A 22,471-nucleotide genomic window follows, 5' to 3' on the forward strand; every position below is an offset into this window, starting at 1 on the left:
AGCTTTACTTTAAAAAATAGTTACTATTTTTCTATACTTTTGCTCAGTATATCGATAGATAAGCATTATCAAGCTCAAAGGGTTAATACTTTCAGAAGAAGCAGTGCTCCTAAAAATTGTTGAAAGACAACTTCACTTGGCTCAATAGAGTGAAAAGAACATTATTTCTAACATTCAAGAACAAAGAAAGGGCTTTTTATTGTATAAGCTAACCCTACGGTTGTTTCCTGTGGTTTTACTCCCTCTTCAACTTCATTCTCTCTGTATCAGCATTGTAAAAGGAAGAAGGAGAATTACACATATTTCACAATCATTTATAACATGGTTTAGCATTCAAATGGGCAGTGAATATTCAATAATTTTTATCAAAATCCTGTTCTTTATGTTGATCTCCTTTGCCTGAAATGTTTTTTAATTGTTCAGTTTCTGTACCACAGAAAATATGCTATGGGGCTGAGCACTGATCTCAGGTAAAATGTTTTTTATATAAGGATCTGATCAATTATAAATTGTATCTTACAATCTGCTTAACTATTGCTTTGTTATAGCAACTGCAGTAAAGAGTTTGATTTGTCTATTACAGTGCAGTGGTTTTGCCACGGCTACTGTGGTAGCATGACATATAGATGCCCTAGCAAATCGCTTGACAAAAGCTTCCTCACAGACTGTCAAACAAAGCTCACTGAAATGGCATCCCTTCATTCCAAAACCTTTCTGTTCTACCAAACTGAAATGCAAAATTAAACCTCTAGCATCTTAGGGGCCAAAAAGAAATGCTGATGATTACTTGAATACTAAAGCTCTCTAAAGCCACTGGTAAGTTGATAGAGGATATTTCTCCCACCTTCTTTTTTAAATTATTCTCCTAACTTCTGCACTAAGCAAAGAATTGTTTTCCATTTGTTAATTATAAGCAGAGTACAATACGCAGCCTGAAGAGATATATCACGGAAATCATAATAACATATGTGGAATATGTGAATAACAGATATATGTGAAAAGAAAGCATACTTGAAGAAACATTTCAAAGAATATCAAAAAAATGACCTTCATGAAAGAGCTACTTCGTATTTAAGTAAAATACAGGTTCATCAAATTTACCACTTAAGTCAGAAAACACGCAGAGAAAGCAAACATGATCTTATTGGGAGTCCAGTGTGATTACAATTAAACGCGCTTGTGAGTTTGCAAAAGACTTCTATCCCTGCTGTAAGAAGTTAGGACCTAAGTGCACTGATAGTGTGGACTCCAATGCAAGAGCGCCTGCACGATCACCAGAAACTAGTGGCATATGCCACTAGGAAGAAGCGTTCTCCAGAGCAAACAGAGACAAACCATCTCTTGCTTAGGGATGGTTAACAAGCTGCAGAAATCTTGACTGACCTGCAATGTCAACAGGTAACTCAGGTGCTCGATATCATGAAAAGAAAACTAATAAAAAGAATAACTGATCCTAACAGTTTGAAATACACGGAAACCCCTTAGAAAAACACGACTGGTTCTCTGGCAGATTCAAAAGAGGAAAGAAAAAAAATAAATTTTTTGCAATACACAGAAGGTACTGGGACAATTACTGATCCCAAGGTATCTGACATATGGCTCCTTGCTTTTAGAGTTCATTTCGGCCAGCTGGGTCATAGTCCATCGACGGCTACGTTCCTTCATCCCCAGAGCAAACAGTTCACAGCAAAGGGACAGAAACATACTGACTGCCCTCCTGCTATGCAGCACTCCTGCCACTGCTCCTTTCTCAAATCTGCAAATCAGGTATCTGCTCTGCTCCTTTCACCCTCTGAGAGGAAAACTTTGGTTGGACAGCACGCCATAGCATCATCTCATCTTTAAATCTGAGGGGCCAGTGATGCTGTCCTTCCAAAAGAGGAAAAGTAACATTCTGCCTTCTCCTAACACAGCTAAAAGTTATCAGATATCTTCAAGAAAAGAGGAGCGTAAGTGATTTGTAGCAGTAACAAAGAGGGGACACTGGGGCGGACGCTGCGGTGTGGCTTGTGGCATGCAGGGCAAATGTTCTGTGAAAATCTCTGGATTAAATGCCAATTACATAGCTGCACGATGACTACAGCGAGCCCATGAGAGACCTTTAAGAAATGAGCCAGTACGTGAGGCAACTAAGGGTGTGCAGCCATTTCTGAAAACCCACAGGAAGTAGGCGGACACAAGAAAAGTGGGCAAATTTCCTTATCCTACACTTAATTATAGGAAGACGTCCCCTGTGGTCACCATTTAAAGTAACCTCTTAGAAGCAAATTAACAAATTAGGCAGCCTGCTTTTTACTCTGTTTTTCATTTCTCATGGTATAGCTATTTTTTACTGTTGTTTCAGATCCTGTTGTTTCATGATTTTACTGCTCACATCCCCAAATTTAAAATACTGAGGAAGAGTATCACTAATTATTTCTAATCTCATATAAAGAAAAACACTTTCAAGGTATGAAACAATAACACTGCCTTCACATTAAAGCCAATCTGTAATAACTTTCTGAATGAACACCTCCATTTATCTTTGAAACCAATCATAAAACTCTGTAACTACACGCATTCACAGACTGCGCTGAACATGCAGCATATTCCATCAGTTAGCACACACCTGGAATATGTGCATTATTCTGCTTTATTCCAGTTGAGTTCTCCCTCAGCTTGATCGCTGTATGCACTCCTAACTGATGACACCCAAGGCCTGTATTTTTGAACTTTTCTGAATCACAGCCATAAATTCTTATATAGAAATCTCAGTATAAGAATCTTTCTACCTATTTGAACTTTTAATAAGGGAAGACCGCGTAGTTACCCAGATTGGCACTTACACCATTAATTGTCTGCGGGTCTAAGCCATCTTTACAAAATTTGAAGACAGACTCTTAAATGCTGGCTCAAGCATCAAAAAATTTGATTATCACAGCTAATCTAAGTTTTCCCTTAAGGAGGAACGCACATAAAAACCAAGAATTATTTGTCATTTGCAGCATTTGTGGACCTTGGCATAATGCAGCACTGACCCCCTGCTGCCTGTCAGACTGACTGACTACCAACATGGTAAACTACATCAAATAATTTAAGCTGGCCATTTTTAAAAGCGTAAGATAAGTAGATGGTGTCCATCAAAACAGTTCATCAGCACCTAAGAAATCAACCCTATTAACAATATTCTTCAAAGCAGGACAGAATCTGTGGGGACAGAAGTTGCAGTCAATGACCCAGGCGTTAATTGTGCCTACCTCCTGACTCTGTACCCTTCATGCAGAAGTTTCGTGAACGACCAGAGTGCATATGACATGTTTGCTGTGTTATCTCAGGCAATTTGGTTGAGAAAATGACAATACACTTGATTAGTTGAAATTGCTCCAAAAATCACAAACTGGTGCGAAAGAAATAGCCCAAACAGAAAGATGCTCAAATAAACTAATGTATCTAAGCAGTCAAAATGTTTAACTAGAAACGACTCACAGCATCTGTCTCCAAAGCACAGAAGCTAGGTGGCATATGATATACTGTGCCCAACCCCATACACACTATACAGTAACTTGCCGCATGGGACAAAACATCTGTTTTCTTTTTGTAAACTTCTAAGTCTTGGAAAACAGTTCATGAATGCATGGCTTTAGTCACCTGCTGCTAACATGAAATATAAATGATAATTCCCAAAAGGAATGGGGACAAAATAGGACAGCTCAGAGACGTGCCACACTGTTTACAAGGAAGCATCACAGTCACCTCTAAGAACAGTTTAAATACGGATACCAATGAAATGCAGCTGAAAAATTTAGATCAAGTATTAGGAAGCAAACTGCCAAATCCTGGCACAAAATATTGCCTGAACTGGAATGGCTGGTGTTCCATACTAACACCACTTATGCATACATGAATTTAGAAAGCAAATGCTACTGCAGTAAAGAGAGGCTAGGACATACTCTAAGTATAAAATGTGGACAGATTTCTCTCATTAACCACTAGGGAATGCAGTAGCTGGAGAAGCTCCTCTAATGGCAATTGGGAGTAATGGAACCAACTGTTAGAGGCTATAAAATGTACACATATCTCAGAGCACATGCTTTCACTGCTTCATTTGTGAGGATTCAGACTTTACTGTGTAGCCAACCCTCAAAGACATGATAGTAAAAGGCATATGTACAAGGATTATTAAAATTATATACGCTTGCAAATAACAAGAACAAACAACTAGATATTAATCCTTGTGCTCTGCATTGCTAATTTTTTATGTCAGGGACTGGGAAGAGCAATGTAAACTTTCACCTTCTACCCAAGCACTGTAACTCTCTAGGCAGACCTAGTTATTTCCACGATAAAATTCAACCTCAAACTCTACCACCTCTGTCACAGAAATTGGAACAAATACATTTGAATATACTGAATTCTGAAAAGCTAGTCTCAAAGAAACATGTCTCACAGCTTTGTTGTTAGAATAAAAGTGACTATGTAATAAGTTCATAAAATTTATATCGCATATGCTTTATCTGTAGTTACTGACAATTATGTAAAAATCTCAACCTAAACAGTAATTTATAACCGTAGATAGCTCAGGCCAAGATACCAATACTCCATGTCTAACGAAATATATACACGGACATATTTAAATGCCTAAGGAAAACAGAAGCTTTTATCTGGGACTTGGGTGAACGTCTTTTTGTCCTCAAGAAACAGACAAATCCACCCCTCAAACCAGTACTCCTTAATTTGGGTTTTTAAGTACAGATTTTAGAGCACATACGCAGACATCCAATAATGAACACATTCTTCTGATGTTTCCTGTTAGCTCAGATACTCACCACATGGTCTAACTGAAAAAAAGTTGAACTGAAGCAAGCTGAAACCACGTTTGGAGGACAACTCTTTCAGGATATAATACACTGAAAGTCTTGGAGATACCTGTAATATGGCTATGTTTTGCTAGAGCCTTTTACATATAATCCATTACGTAACTCATTCTTCAGAATTAAAACAGAGACAGAGTTATAAGAAGAGAAGAACTAAATCTAACCGGAAAAAAAATATTTTAAGGAAATCTTGAGCACTTGACTGAGGCAAAATGGTCAGAAGGAATCGTTAAATGTGCCATGCACGCAAAACGGTCACAGGTAGGGACTAGATGGTGCTGAAAAAATGAATAGAGCGGAGTTCTACAGAACTAAATGGAGAAAAAGGTTTTGCATGAAAAGAAGCATCATGTAGTCAGAAATACTAAGTACAGCGGCGTCTGTATAGCTTCACAGGTGATGTAGGGGCCCAGACATTCACGCTGTTCCAAATACCCTGAAGTCAAAAAGAGAAAGGAAATGGATCGCCATCAACAAAAAGAGGTATCGGTTTAAATGCTGAAGTCAGGGAACGATAAACCCTGACCTATGATGGGCACACTACGATCAAAGGTTTGGTTTCACAGCAATTGTTTAAAAAACAAATTTAAACCAATTTAAGCCTCAATACATTAAATACTAATTATATGCATTTATTTAGCATGACATTTGCACAAGTTTTGGGTGGACCAGATAGATGTGCCCTTGGCAGGCAATCTTTTAAACATCTACACAAGAACATCACTCCTACACATCAGAATTTATATGTGTACCTTTGGCTTTTGATTACAAAGTGTTCTTTCAATAGATAGAAACCTTCGACTGGAAGACTTTCCATAAGTGCATACGAAAAAATTCTGAAGAATTTCATTTTAACTTACTTGAACCTGCTTTAACCAAGGTGTTTAACAGAATATACAATTCAATCATATCAAAAATCACATTTGCTTACAAATGTTATAAACATATTTTCAGAGTAATATTTACCTTCTGGCTGTCATGTTCAAAAGTTGAAAACCAATGTTCTGCAGTCTTCATAAGACGTGTGAACATTGCACTGAAGGGGAAAAACCCAGAAATTTGGTGTGAAACTATGTATTACAAATAGCAGTAAATTAAATGTGAAGGAAGTTGTTAAAACTTACTAGGCATCATGTTCCAGATATTCAGGATTCAAAAGAACTTTCATTTCCTCGCTGAAAAAGGCAACAGTGAACAATTCAAATGTGAATGTTTATTTTTGGTCAGCGTTCTGCATGTACTATTATGTATTTATAAGCCAACTTTCATATAAAGTGCAAATGAGAAAACTAGCCTTTTTAATTAAAAAGAGCAACTCCATTGAACAAATGAAGTCTTTCCTTTTTATAAAGATCAAAAACAAATTAGCTGCCTTGTCTGCACTACAATGAAGTAACCATCTAATTATTCCAAATAACAAATTACTGAATGTCACAATGTATTATTTGAATATGCTTGATCTAGAATAATTGATTGCTGCACAATCTATCACTGTTTGTCCAAAACAAAAAAAAAATGGTTACCGGTCAAATATGCAGTATCAAAACATTAATTTATTTTGTTTTAATAGCCTGTATTTTTATTGTACTTTAACAGCAATTAATCAGTGACAGCACCTCTTTTCCATCTACTTTGCTGCTTAGCTCTACTTTTTCAGTGGGGCTGGAACAGAATGCTCTACATAACACAGGGTTATTTTGAGTTAACTTCCACTGAAGAGCAACTTGTAGGCAATTTCAGAATATCTAAAGACAGACACTGAATAGAAACACACACTTGTAAATAAACTCCATCCTTACGCTAGCACTGCCTTTGGACAATCACACTGAGGGATGCTAAAAGAGGTTATCAAACAGGTTATGTTACAGCATACATAATTAAATTGGCTTTTAATCATTGCTGGACTCCAAAAGCAAGTGAAAAAAGAAAAATGAAAAAAAAAGGCTAAACTATCACAAATGGTTCAAGCATGCAACCAGCTTACAAAATTAAAAGCTTTATATGTAAGGCAAGAAAAAAGCATCTGAATTTGGTTGACACAATCACGCATGATGTAGTATTTTATACATATGTGTATAAACATATGCACACACAGATGCACACATATGCACACACACATACATACATAAACATACACACTATTTGAACAAAATGGAGAACTAATATCTAAACTTAATGTTGCCACAAAGTCAAATGATAGTTATGTAATACAGCTACGATTTGCAGGTGATGAAAGAAATATCGATCAATCACAGCATCTTCTCTACATTTTTTTTTAAGATATAAGAGAAAAAACCATTGATAACATATCCATTCTGTAACTGTGTCTTTCTCTAATCTGCCTCCTCTCTGCTATGACAGATATTAAACCATTTCTGGCAAGCACAGTGAGGTGAAATAGTAGATAGCTAAGCCTTCTGATTAACGTTTTCTTTCAGGTTTCTTGTCTTCCCATTTTTCTCTAGCTAACATCTCTGAAGTGCCCAACTTCTACACTTTACACCCTCTCTTTAGAAGCTGTGATAGAGAAGATGAAATAAGGACAGTCCCATAGGAGCATGAGGATGCAGCAATTTCTGGTATTAACTTATTAATTATAAACATGGAATTAAAGAACACCTATTTGTAAGTTCTTAGTCTGATAAATTTATATACAGATATATATATATGCACATGTAAGTATTTAAAGAAAAAGGAATTTTAATACTATATGAATAAAACAGCGCTTGCCTTGGTTGTGCAGCTTCACTGGCATGTGAAAAAGCCTGGTGGTCACAATGAAGGATAAAGACAATGGGAGCTAGAAGTTCATGCATACCCTAAACATAAAAGGAAACAAAAGTACAGTAAGAATTTTCATTCATTTAACAGCTCATAAATGCTCAGAATCAGGCAGCCAGCAATATTAGCTGCAGACAAAGTAAAAGCATGAACATTTACATTCTTAACAGAATGGTTTCATAATCAATGGCTTTTATTTTAAATTCTGATTAAATCTAAGTGTTTATTCTTCTATAATATATGGGAAGCAAGTTATTCTCTCTTTTTCTAACATAACAGACAACAAATTGGCTATGGTAGGCAACCCTGCACCTGGCAGTTTACTCCAAGATCTATGTTCATAAATATGAATTTTATTTATGATAATTACAATCATGATCCACAGTACAAAGATCTGCAATAAGGACAAATTACAAAATTTAAAATTACTTTTTATTTGATAATGTTCCAAAACCAGCAAAACAGTAGCCTTCAGAAGAGACAAAGGCAGCTATTTGGGAAATTAGAAAATGAAACTTCAATTCCTATGGATACTAGAAATAAAAAGGGCTTTTTGCTTTTTTAAAAAATATTTTCATTACGTCAATACTAAGAATAAACTCCTTACAAGACAATGCATAGGAAAACTTGGTACTGTTCCATTATGGACCGTTACTTATATGTACAACCTATGTCCAGATACAGACAAAATATTAAAACATGCATGAAGCAAAATGGGAAAAAGTTGCCAACTGGTGGGTAGTTCAGGATTCGGCTTGGCCCAAGGTTAGAAGCATGGGTGGGCCATCCAGATGAGCCATCGCTGCCTCCATCGAGGGGCTGGCTCATCAAGAACAAAATAAATCTTTATTTGCCTTGATTCACCTGGCGCTTGTCAATTTGTTACCGGAAGCAGAAGTAACTGCTTCAGGAAACAAGCAACTGTTACTAACAGCAATACATGTGCAAGTAAAGCTATAGCCTGCAGAATGAAACCTCATCTGTGGGAGAATTCAGCCCCCTCCCTGAGTTAACATCAGGAAAGGAGGATGTGGGGTATCCCAGCTGGGGAATCTGGATGTGTCAAGGGAGCCTGGCTCTCCGTAAGGGACTAGGGAGGTGGACAGAACCCACAGAAACCACAGGCTGAGGACAGGGATCAGCCAGGCAAAAGAAGTGAGAGAGCTTGTCAGTAATGGAAAGGATTTGGTGCTGTGGCCGGCCCCCTCGGCTGGCAGCTCCTGCACACGGTGATTATGCCAGGCAGGTGGCAATTCCACACCTCAGCCTAAAGCCTTCAGCCACTTCCGAATCCACTTGCAGTTGGTTCAGTCCCAACTCCAGGTGCTTATTCTGAACAGACAGGAGAGTCAGAAAGACCCTGGTGTCAATCCTGTTGGCAGAATGACCTTGGAGGCTAGCCCACCAACCTCTAAGGCACTTCAGGCTGCTGTTGGGAGTCAGAGGACAGCTCCCCACAGAGGAGCTGGTCTGCTCTCACGATTATGTTTCCAAGCTAGGAAGCCTCTCCACTTGCTTTTCCAGCCTTTTCCATGACAGATAGAAGTGAGCACTGAACATGTCACTATCTCATGGATCTACCTTGCTGCTTCAGCAGTGTATCAGTTTGAGGCCTTCAGAGCTATGAAGCTCCTACAGAGCTGCCCATCCTTCCTCCTTTTCCTCCAGAGTCCCCAAGCCCTCGGTATCCAGGCCTACTCACAGGGACAGTCATGCTTGCCAAATGTAAGGGGATGGCCTTTCTCAGCCGCAAATATCTCTCTGCTGAAGGCATAAAAACTGTTGGACAGATCAAACCAACATTTGGGCCAGAAACAGCTGAAAGTAAGGCCATGGGACTGACACAGGATGATGCATGATGCATTTTAGGGATGAATATTGGACCATTTGGGCCAAAGTCCTTCCAAGTACATGGCCTGGCACTCTGGGGTTTGGAGACTGGCAATTCTCCTACTTGAAATGGTCTTGTTTTGTGCTTCCACCAGAGCCAGAAGCTTAGGAAACCTCACATTTTGTCTTGACTGATGGGATTCTCACACCTGTGTATTGGGGCAGTACCTGTGGAAGTATTTAAGATCTCAATTAGGCAGGTCATGATTAAAATTCTAGGGATACTGTGGTATTCCATGTAGCATTTGAGGAGTATTCAAGCTCAGTGAGTTGTTTATCATCTTCATAAGCATCATACAACACCATTAGTACAAAAATCCTTAAACTTTTATTAGAAATAATGGAGATTTTCCTTAATGGTCCAAACCTAGCAGAGAGAAGATGGTTTATTAAGCACCCAGATAGATGTGGAAGCCTTCTCTAGATGCTCATCTATTCTGAGTGTGCTCTGAAGCATGTTAAGTGAACCTTATCTGTTCATAAGAGGAAGTTCCAATCTGCAGCAGTGTTGGGGGAAAAGAAAAAAGGTGTTTAGAAAAATCTCTGCATGTTATCAATTTATAGCAGCTGTATCAATTCTAACGGAATGAAAATCAAATTTCCTGGGATTTAGTCTCAACTGCAGGGTTGGAGAAATAGCAGAGTCAGTTGACTGGGCAAAGATAAAGGCATCAAAACTACTTAAGTTTGGATTTTTTTCTTTCCCTTCTGATTTCCGAACCTTTAAGGACTATGTTGAAAGATGAAGGCTACATAGAAGCTCAATTAAAAAAAGATTAAAATCAAGGTTCTCCTGTACCCACTTGATTCCAGAAGCCGATGTAAAATTCTCACACAACAATGTGGGTTAGATTACAAATTGACAACATTAGATTTCTGAAAGTCTTGTGGTCATACCAAGACGGGAAAGATATATGAGACACTGGGAGATAGTCCAGCATTAGGTGATAAACAGAAGTGGTAAAAATACTTAAATAAATTGTAGATAATGTGTTGCACTTTCAAATATACTCGTAGACATCAGTTAACTAACAGCTCCAAGTCTAATCTCTTATTCACTCTGATATACTGTGTACACACACACACACACACACACACACACACACACACACACACACACACACAGTGTATATAAGAGAAATAGGGATGCCAAAAATTTGAATAGCTAATAAAACTACCACCTAAACTGTAAACATATAAACTGAAGAAAGAGGATATAAAATAAGAATTAGTTCTAAAAGATAAAAGCACATCACACATTCTTTCAACATAGTAATATATCAACTTTATAATAAAGTAGAATCATAATGTGGCTGCCCACATACAACAAAAACAAAACAAATAGATGATGATATATCAGGATTTCAAAAAGATACCTCTGATCTTTCAGTTACAAGAATACTTCAAATGTTAAGAGAGTTTTAGCTTGGCAAGAAAAGCCACCAGTGTAATATACATACTTACATTTTTTCAATGCTGCAGTTTACTAAAACTCTTTAGCGTTAATAAATAAGCTGACAGAACTCAGATAATTTTTTGACGTTTCCTAGCTATAACAAAGTATTGATTTAATAACGCACTCTTAGGATTCAGAAGGAAAACAGAAATACAGTATTTCTACAATGAAATGTGAATCAATGCATTTCAAAATTATAGTGACTTCTCTAAGGACAATCAAATTATGCATGAACAAAAGCCTAATGATTTAGCTTAATTATCACTATTTTTTCCAGTGTAACTAGAACCACAATTTTGACACCTGTCTTGCAGAAGAATGCAAATAGTAATTTTTACGTATTTTTAAGTAGAATATACTATTCTCTTTACGTTTTATATTTACAACTACTATTTAATAATTCAAGCATCCCAGGGAGGATTCAGGCTTCACAACATTCTACTCCATTTGACACGGGATAGAAATATCTTCTTGCCCATCAAGTAAAATGTTACTCTGTATTGGTCAAAAAACACAAAACCTACTACAAAGATAACCTTTATGCATGTATGCTTATTAAACAACTATATTGATTGCTTCTTGTAAGCATATATGCTGAAGCTATGTAGTAAGTTTCAATAAAATATTGTAAATTTCAGTTACATTCTATTTACGTTTATAGGGATGGAAATTGTCACAAAACGAAGACTTTTCCAAATATTTTAAAAGAGCAACGCCAGGTCCTGTACAGATGTTGCCAGATGAACTATAAGCTTTCATTTATTGGCCAGGTCTTATAATTGATACAGTAAATGTAACTCTTGTATGAGCATACAAAAAAGAAGAGAGAGGAAATCTCATAGATGGCAACAGGGCCAGTTCCATGATGGATACTAAATATCAAGAGAAACATCTTAACTCTGGCTTTGTATTTATGTCATTGTAGAGAGAGCAGCTTACTGATGAAGTAATTAATGGTAACCTTTATTATCTTCAAGAAAAAATGTTATGCCTTGTTGTAGCAGAGATTTTTTGGAAGTGGGGCTTGAGTCAATGGTGAAAATGGACCCAAGAAAATTGGTAAGACAAGAAGCCTGACCACAACATAGGTATTTAATAAAAGAGAAAAAAAAATGCTGACTCCACCACAAACTCTACTTTCTGCTAACTAATTCTGAAAAGAGTACTGATGGCCATGAAAGAAATGGTATCTATAGAGAGAGGAACATGGGGACAAAACAGTATGATTATTACTAATAAGGTAACAGAATCATTAATTAAAAAATTAAGACCTCTCCCTTCTAAAAATGAGGTAAGAAATAGGAAACTCTCCCAATAAAAAAAAGTGATACAAGTCCAAAAAACAACCATTTGCTGTTCTGTAAACTTGGCATAGCACCACCAGACTTGGATGATGTACTGAACACTCATCAGAGATATTAAATCAACAGTTTTTCTTCATCCAAATTTATTTCATTTTTTGTACTTTACCTCTCCCTTTAGTCCTGTGGCAACCCTCTCCTGAAAATACTGCACTACTGAAGCAACACCAGGCAAAAACAGAGGTGAAGAAGTTTTCTTTGTCAACAGCCTGTAGGCTTGCAAAATTGAACCTGTTCTTTTATCTGCCTATGTTCATTTAGCCCACCAAGCAGTCTTTATTAAAGCTGAGGCATCAGGCAGTCAAAGTTCATTAATACCATTTATATAATCTCTGCAGTTTCAATTAACTCAGCAAGACATTCTACTACATGATAACAGTCTCATTAATTCAATAAAATCCCATAACTATTAACAATATGGTCTATGTTAAACGGGGTGTCACCTAGTACAAAATAATAGCTTTAACAGCTTGTGATGAAACTCGTTTTTTTTTTTTTTTCTTAAATTTGATCTAGCTAAATATTCCATCCCTATGTAGAAAGGTATTATTTCTTGGTAAGGAATCTAGAGGATTTTAAATATGAGCAGAGGGTAATTAAGTTCTTTTAAGTCATATCAAAGAGAAAAATAATACTTCTTGTTCAATAAATGATAGACTAAATTAGCTGGAATGTGTTTTTCCATTTTACCATCATCAGTACTCTGGCCTATATTCACTAGAAAGGGGAAGCTGAATACTACTGAAGTGTTTTCTTTAGCTGTGCCTTTCAAAGTGCAGCTTATACATCTCATCTTTTCTCTTGTTATGATGCAAGACTATTCCTTGCTCACACTCGGTCAAACATGAAAAATAACCAGCTGAGGGAGATTTGATATGTTCGATAACTATATATTTGACTTTTGATATTATCTGTAAGATGGTTCTTCAGAAGTAACTGTTCCTTCAATTTGTATGTGTTGCTCTTCTCATCAAGTGCAATTAATTTCCTGGCTTGAAGACATGGCGGTCACAGACCATGCCTGAAAACATAAAGTGTGTTATAAAAATATGTACATTTACTGAAGCTCTGTGTTCTTGTCATAAAAAATTTGCTGTCTACCTAACGTTTGCTGCTGTACAGGTTAGTCTTTGCCCAGGCACACAGTACTCCTCAATTTGTCAGTCCCTACTCTCTGAACAGTTAATATCCTGGGGAAATAAATACAGATATACTTTTTTCTACCATTCTGCATATTGGCTTTGCTACAGTCATTTAGTATCAAATTTATACTTGATTCAAAACCTTTAGAACAAATGTTTAGCCCTCATCCCATAAGGATGCAGAGTTAGGGCAGCTTTAAGGCTATCTTTACCATTTTAACAAAAACAGTTTGAACAGGTTTTCCTTCTGCGGTCTTCGCTTGTCGCCTTATCCTTCAGTCAGGAGACACTAGTTGACTACATTATTTTGGATCCCACAGGATTAGATAAAGGATCTATTTGTTAATGTACAGCATGGCTTTAGCACTTTGAGAAAGAACTTAGAACTTAAAATATCACATAAAACTTAAGATATTAAAGTTTGTCTGAATTTCAAAAGTCACTATTTCTGTTTTTTGCTTGTTCAGTAGCATTTTTAGTCCTGCTACATTCTTTTCTTTCTTTCTTTCTTCTCTGAAGCACAGAAAGCCTTTTACTTTTCTAAACTATCACTGAAGAAACTCTGAAGAAAAAGATGTTGTTTTTAAAGAAATTCAAAGTTAGACAACTCAGCAACCTTATACGAAACAATTTGAGGGAATGTCTTATGAGGAAAAAGCATATGTTATTCAATGAGCTTACTTTTCTTACTATACAGCTGACAAGCAGCTCTTTGATTACTTTAGCATTATGATACAATTTCAGATACAATAGAACTACATTACTGTTCAATCATTCGTAAAACTATAGAAAATGTTGACTCTATGAATGCCACCTGTACAATATTTTCATTACCTGTTTATAAAGCAACTGCTCATTTTCTCTGGCATAGCAGAACAGAACATCTGTAAGAATTTTCCTCACATTCTCTTGCTGGAAATACTGCATTTCAGGAAAGCTGAAAACGAAGAAATACAGCAAAAGTAAACAACGTAGCTCACAAAGGCACAGTAGCTGGTCCTCTATAAACAGCTCTGGCTAAGATAGTACCTTCTTGACTGTTTACCCATCTCTCTGTGGATTGTGGGTGCTGTTGGAATACTTCTAAAGACATGTCATATTTGTTTTGCAAACAAAATTCTGAACCATCTTCTTTTAACATACATCAGTCTGTTACATATATATGATATTGCCAGTTTTATTTAAATGCATAGTGCCCTTTAACATAATGAAAGCTAGAGATCTGCAAGAATGACATAAAATGGCACATTGTTTTAAATGTCAACTTCTACAAACAGCCAATCTGCTGAAAGTCTGAGTGATTTGGAGAATCTAATCCAAAAAAGACAATGCACCATCTGATTATATACTCCCAGCTGCCTAAAGGATCAAGTTATTTTGTTCCTCCAAGTCCCTGTCATGAAAACAAGTTTTGCCAAAAAAAAAAAAAAAAAAAGAAAAAGGAAGGAGATAGAATGAGAAGCAATGACTGAAGCCCAGATCTGCCCTCTTCCTCCTGCACACAGATGCTTGCTGTTGAACCTACACACCCAAAAGACTGTTCTGATCCCAGGTAGCACAGCAGCCCAATAATAGCAACGCCCAGGTAGTGCTCCACTGATCATCAGTCCTGCACCAATGAATCTGAAACTTGCTACGAATACTGAAAAAAGGAGAGTGATTAAAAACAAACAAACAAGAAATCTGAGTTAAAACTAAAACTGCTGAAAAGAGTTAGCTATTGAATAATTTGATTCTGGTACCGGAAAAATAAGCCCTAGAGATCAAATCTCACATAGGTAAAAGCACAATTCGCATGACATGCCTGCATTCTTTAATTTGTGCTAGCCTCACAACTATAACTGGATCATCAATCTGTCCTGCAGATTCAAGAATAGTCCTGCTCTTCATTTTTCTCAAGATAAAAGATGGGCAAAACAAGCTACTACGAAGAGCACAACAACTACAGTATGATAAGTAGTTTGCAAAGAACCAAACTGAAAAGAAATGGAGGCTATGTCAAAAGAAGAATACACACAAGAGTTCAATATTTCATGAATATCTGAAAAAATATTAGCATTTTAATGACTATATTATTGAAATATCTCACAACTGACATGAAAGTAGGTGTCCTAATTTTCTTGAGCTCTAAGCAAGCTCCAGTATATCCTACTGACATCCTTTGCTGAGATAATTAGGCATTTCACTGTCATTAGTGGCTGTCCCAAATAAACCTGAAAATTAAGAAATCATTTGAGATGCTGGCAGAGTAAATATCCAGTAAGTGAAATAGAATAAAATGGAATTAGTGTTAAGAAAAAGGGGAAAAACCTTCTGGGAAAATCCTGTTATCTGCATGTAATCCAGGAAAATGTAAATATTAGGAATCTGTAACTGTTCTGATGTAACTCTCACCTGTGCATCCCGCTCCTCGACTGTTAGACAGTGGGAGATTAACTCGATACAGATGTACTTTAATGTATAAGTACACAAACAAAAGTGTCTTCATGATTACCAAAGGCTTAACTTGATGACAAGAAATATTTAAAAAAGCGACCATCCAAAAGCACATGCAACTGTGTGGAACAATAACAAAGAAAAAGAAAATATAAATGGAAAGGTATATTTCCAGAAAGAAAGGAAAAGGTAAGGTCGGACAGAGAGAAACAGAAGAACACTTGCAAAAACAACAACTGTATGCCTCAGGCTAGCTTGCTAAGATCAAGGTTATAGCATTGTCGGCATTAAAATTAAGTCATATGGATTACAGCTAAACTTTCTTAAGCTGTAAATTTTGTCTTGCCTGTTCCAAAGTCTGGAAGTTGCAATGCTAAACTTCAGTTATCTCAAGGCTTAGTAAAGCCTGTCATGGAGAAGCAATATAAGAAAATATGATAAACAGCTTCAGATAAAACTATTAGCGTTAACAATTCCTGTGGTCACTGCACAGAAGTAACGACAGGTAAGCTAGAAACATGCTTTCAAGTCATTCGATGAAAGACGTTATTCAAGAGCCAAGGCAGGGAAGACACTATGGCTTAAATGGATAAAATTAAAGTACTGAGAAAGGTATTGGGATGAAGAGTGCAACATTTTCCTGGCACCTGATGGGGTAATGGTAGACCAGCATTTGGAAAGTTGTATGCACTTGCAGTAATCATATTACTGTAAAGGAAGGACACAGCTGAGACCAGAAAGGTACATTACAGCAGATGGCAATCGACATAATTTAGGAGTTTGAAGAGATTATTTCTGAAGGACTGTTATTCAGGTCTGCCCTATGAAGTTTAGGAAAAGAAGACTAACAAAGAAAACTCAAAAATACACAGAGATATCTGTGAGGATCTCGTAATTCCAGAGATTGTGACAGGAAGGATAATAATGAACTCATGAATAAGCTAGCTGAAGTATTAATTATACTAAATGTAAATACAAGGGACCATGAGGGAACTATCAGTTCAGGAAGGATTTTTAATGAAAAATGTCATTTATGATTAAAGCACTGTTTTAGAAATACAATAACTTCAAATCAGGCAAGGTAAAAATAGTTTTCAAGAATACTTGGATATTACATTTAATTACGTCTTGGAAAAAGACTGCATAAGGAAATGGGAATTTTACTAGAATGCTTTACCACAACTACTATAATTAAACGAAAGTGCATTCAAGTCCCTGCTTTCTGACAGAGAAGATAAGCATGAATTAATTATCATTTTTTAAAACGTTAGTTTAGGCCTTTTAGGGGCCTCTACACCACTGACAGTCAAACTTTGACACAAAAGGAAATCAGGTTGGCAACTAAAGACAAGGACCCACAGATACTTTAAAAAATATATTTAGTAGCAGCCTCAGAGGAGACTCTCAACCACTGCTGCAGAGTGACCTGCCTTCTCTTTTCTTCATAGACAGATTACACGCCCTGCCATCCCTCAGCCCTGCTACTCAGCTGGGTTATACTTTAGCAAGACTGAGGAAAGCTACCTTTAAAAAGAAACTGCTGCTCACTTTTGCTTTTAAGGCAATAAACTGGTGCATAAAGGTAGCTCTCCCTTCTGGCTCTCCCTTCGTCTCTCCTCTTCCTGGGAAACTAGATTTTGTCTCTTGTGCTCTTACTCCAGATTGCTGTTTTTTCCTATGTCTTCCTAATCTTCCATTAGGAAGAATGACATAGATACCTAATGGCTCCTCCACTCCTTTTTTGTCTTTTTTTTGTTATTTGGGAGATAGAGAATTTGAAATAGCAGCAACCTCATCTTCACGTCTTCCACTTTCCTACATTGCCACCGCTGCTCCTGAAACAGAAACTGGCTAGACCGATACACGTATACTACCACAAAAGAACACCCCTATCCCCAAGTTAGTCTACCTAGTTAGGAACCTGTAAGTGTTTTGTTGTCTTAAGTTACCGGAAAGAAAAAGAGGACGATCAAATTTGGCCATTTACAATTGTAACTTTAAAAGGTGATGCCACAAGTAGGCTGCTATCTTGATTTGACTGATAGCTTGGTGCTCTTCCATCTGTGAATCTGCTGATTTCCATTTCAGCAGAAAAATTTTGAAAAATTCTTCCTACCTTTTGAAAAATTCTTCCTACCTTTTTAAACATTAGAAAATAATCAGCATTGTTCTTTGGTACATCTTTTGAAAGACAGTAATTAATCATTGTGTTCTTACGTCTACTACAAGTTACTATGGTGCTAGTTCATGCAGAAGTTCCTTTCTTAGTGAAGTAATAGAATGCAGTCATCACTTGTTAGGTACTGCTATCCCTAATTATGGTAAGACTTTTACTTTCATTATAATACCCACCCTCCCACCCTGATTTTTGAGATGCTTCTCATTTGAGAGAGAAACAGATTATATTTTGCTCCAGCTCAAAAATGGGTGTTTCTAGATAGCCGAAGGAAAATCCATTCTGAACCTCTCAAATGCCATCCAGGAAAAAAAAAAAGAAAAGAGAGAGACAGGTTATTAATCAGAAGTGTTAATCAGTAGTTAGGATTAACTTAACAAAACCCTTCCCTACTTTGCTTGTAAGTATTGGAAATTGCTATTATGCAGTAGGCCAAAGATTTTGCTAGAAAAATTGTATTTAGACATTATGGGTGGGATTAATCTCCTCTAACTTTAGATGACTGCAATACAGTTAGATACATGTGAGCTAGAATCCTTTTGTGATTATTGGAGAAAAACACACTCCTCTATAGTGTAATTCATGTGTCCTATATTAAACATTTGCTTTAGGAAGAGATGATTTGTGGCCTAGAATTCTCCAGGTATAAAGAGCCTAAAGGATGATTAGTGCAGTTATCAGCATCTTTACTTTAGAAATCTGAAGTTAGGTGAGATAAGCATTTAGGAAATGATCTTTAAAGTTGCTTCTGAATATTTTCAATATTAAGTACAAAGGCATATTGTATCAAAAACTCATGAAGCTGCGACAACATTATGACAATCCTATGTAATGTTTTACTTAAAATATCTTATTTCACCAAATAATGCATCAAAATTGAAGTAATATGCATATTCTTCTAATCCTCTTTTAGATATGAAGTTGCCATGAAAATCTAGCTTTACAGACAAAAGGTTTCAGGTAATTACAGCAGTAACAAGTGTGTTGGTTCAACCTTCTCACACTACCCTTTAGATAATGGAATTTTGAAATTTAGAACCATTTAAAAACCACTAATTTAAAAATCACATCTCTACCTGCTTTTTCCAGTCTACTATTACTACACTTTAGAGAATTTTATTAAAAACATTAGAAAGCAAATTTTTTATTGCTTTGTTAGATTGGACTCTATGTGGTCTGATTCTCTGTGTGCAGTTAGCACCACTCTATAGAATGTTATTTACTTTAGGCTGTTGGATCATGGAGTATTTAACCCAGGGACAGGGTATAAAAGCATTCTTTAAATAAGAAACAGAAGATGATGATGATGATAATTGAATATACCCAAGCATTTTTAACATTTTAAACTTCACTATAATACATTATAAGTAAATGACAAATCTTTAAATTATAACTCTAGGAATTTATTTAAAGAATGGAAATGGAAAAGACAACAATAAAGACAAGGTACTTACATCCCAAAGCCAAGGAATGTACAACTTACTGCTTCTTACACTAACGCTAATTTGTAAACAGACACATATATACCACAAATGCATTCTATGTTTTATGACTAAGTAACAACTGTATACATAAATGCATACAGTTTGAGAAATGAAATAAATTCCTGTTACTCTGATAAATTTTGCTTTTTCATTGTCTGACTTATTTTGATATTGATGACACATGATGTATCCTGCTATTGTCTGAAGTAGATAACATTTTGTATAAATATATAAATTGAAATTTCTTTAGTTGCTATTACTGCCATAACTGAACACTCATCACTCTGCCACTTGCCAGAGTGAGAGCCTGGACTTCATATATATATATTTTAAATAAACAGTCTTAAATCCAACATAACTTCTATACCCATTTTCATTCTCCAATTATAGTTTAGATATGTATATATTTCAATCTTAGAACATCCTGAACTGTTCCCTTCTACAAAGAAAAACTACCATCTGTGAGAATGCACATGAAAGCATACTCAGATTTTAATTACACATCTCATTGCAAAAATGCATTCAAGAACGGGTCTAGGGACAGACATATAAAATATTCCAAAACCAGAGAGCAATGATTTCTTCTGCATGACTTTGTTTCTGTAAATGAAAATGTGTGAGCTTGGGATTTTTAAAATCTATGACTATCATCACTTTTTTCAAATTATAAGAAAAATATATTTGCAATATAGTAAAATGTCACATGTTAGCAGAACTATAATTGAATTTAATTAGATTTACACATCAGAGTCAATGCTTCAACTCTGAAAAGAAATATTTTCAGGAACTGAGTGTTCTAACTCTGAAAAGTTCCTAAACGGGAATGACCTAAGGGCCAAGAACATGAAAGGATAGTCACAGCAATATTAGGACAAATTTTAAAAGGCATATGTGACAAACAACATTAGAAAAGTGATAAATAAAAATAGAAGCGCTTAACCTCTCTAGATGAATGACATTTCCCTCACTAATTACACGCTGCTTTTTTATTATTGATTGAATAAGTGTAAAAAATTACGGAGAGTAATCTGCTTCAATCTTTTACTATGACTATAATTTAGTTTAAAGACCTTTTGGTTTCTCTTACTTTCTCTTTGATTCATATGGAAAACTATTTTAACTTTCATATAGTAATACATTTCCTAACATTTTAATTTAAAAGCGCTTTTCTCCAATAATACCAATAAATCTCTAGGGTTTAAAGTTAAACACAATTTTCCACTTCTTCACTCCAAGAAAGCTATCTTTTTACACATTTAGTGCATGTTTCTACACATTCATGTTCAGCAATCCTGACATTAACACTAACCTGTCAACGAAACACAATATAGTGTGTACCACATGAAAATGCAGGATCAAAATTTATATATGGAAATTTCTTTAGAAAGATCTACATACGTTCTTGTCACATCTTGTTCAATCATTGCTCGAAGCTCTTTATCCTGGAAAAATTTATTCCAAAGACTCTGAAATAAGGAAAATAATTGTAAGAAACAGAGACTTCCGGCGATACTTAAGGTTGATATACTATATCAGCAAAGTACTCTACAAATATTAACTAATTAATCCACAACATCCCTGGCAGATAGATATATCAATACTTTATGAGTGAAAAAGAATATTGGAACTAGCTTTAAGTATCCTAGAAAGTCAGTTTAGATCAGAGATAAAAGCATTCAAGTTCCTGGATCCTGGTTCCATGCTCACTCCATTCATGCCATGGATGGCTCCAGGTTTGGGGGTTATTTATAAGGGATCTATGGAAATATTTAGCGAGGTAGAGTAAATTCAAACTTACATGGACCAACATCGCAACTCAAAAAAACTCAGTAGTTCACTCACTGAAAAAGGCCTGTATCACCCTACTGTACTACATTTCTCCTATAAACTTATAGGCTCTATTTAGAAGGTGCTACAATTTTCATGCTAACAAATTGTCTGCAAGCAAGTAAGCTTGTCGTATTGGAGGCATACTCAAATAAGGAATCTATGATGATTAAACACTTATTATGAAAATTACACCATTCTAATGGTACATATACACAGTGCAAATCAAGATCAGTCATTATAAAAAGGTTCTTATGCAGAAAACTAGAGCATTTCAAGTTCATTATCAACACCAAAAAAAAAAAAAAACAACAGAGTTCCAAGTAGGTTTAGCTTCTTCTATATCTGTGCTTATGCCCATTTCCATTCTCTTTCTTCTGCTTCCATGCCTTGCTTACCAACGTTTCGCAGAAGCTAACCTGAATAAAGTCAGCAAATATTATTTAAATGTTCCAGTCTATGTCATCACATTAGGGTAATATTAACGAAAGAGTAGTGTGAAGTAAAGCCGATTCTTTGCAGTAAAGGGATAGTAGCTTGGCAATATTTACCAAAATACAGAAGAAACATAACCTACAGCCATCTTTTCATTTAGGTTAGTTTTTGGATAGCGGCAGCAGCGAATGAAATACCATATAAAGACAGTGGCTACAATACTTCCAGAATCTCTTGCTCCCTTGTAAACAATTCATTGTTGTGGTGGGTTATTTAAATCCTTGACAATGTCCCACTTAAAACTAATATCTTCTTATCTTAAATAAGATACGTTGTATCTTACTTAGAGCTCTTTTAATGCAGCTATATCACATTTTGAAACCTACACCCCCTCCTAATTGGTCCTTCACAGTGAAGGACCAAGAAGTCAGAATCTTCATTGCCAAAAGGGAAGCAAAACCCAGGACACTGCAAAATGGTAAACCATTAAATCATTGCAGAGGCTCAAGGGCACTTAGCTCTTCACTCCTATGCTCGATTTGCCCTCTAGCTTTGTTTTATAGGTTAATTCACTGCCACATACACTGACATTTTAACCTCTAGCTTGTACCTCGTGAAGACTTCATAGGC

The 22,471-nt window shown here is 36.1% G+C and overlaps 1 protein-coding gene across 16 annotated transcripts in view; it reads right to left on the reverse strand.

Moving 5' to 3' along the window:
* The window catches only part of TBC1D5 (TBC1 domain family member 5), a 328,685-nt gene that overhangs the window by 127,566 nt on the left and 178,648 nt on the right, over positions 1–22,471 (reverse strand). For all 16 annotated transcript variants that reach the window (XM_068935353.1, XM_068935344.1, XM_068935349.1 and 13 more), the window contains 5 exons: positions 20,978–21,045; positions 14,318–14,420; positions 7,584–7,672; positions 5,978–6,028; positions 5,820–5,889 (listed from right to left, as the gene is read on the reverse strand). In XM_068935353.1, coding sequence (XP_068791454.1) covers positions 5,820–5,889; positions 5,978–6,028; positions 7,584–7,672; positions 14,318–14,420; positions 20,978–21,045 — 381 coding nt within the window. The remainder of the gene's footprint in view (positions 1–5,819; positions 5,890–5,977; positions 6,029–7,583; positions 7,673–14,317; positions 14,421–20,977; positions 21,046–22,471) is intronic.

The sequence above is a fragment of the Struthio camelus genome, chromosome 2 (genome assembly GCF_040807025.1).
Source record: "Struthio camelus isolate bStrCam1 chromosome 2, bStrCam1.hap1, whole genome shotgun sequence".
Taxonomy (NCBI): domain Eukaryota; kingdom Metazoa; phylum Chordata; class Aves; order Struthioniformes; family Struthionidae; genus Struthio; species Struthio camelus.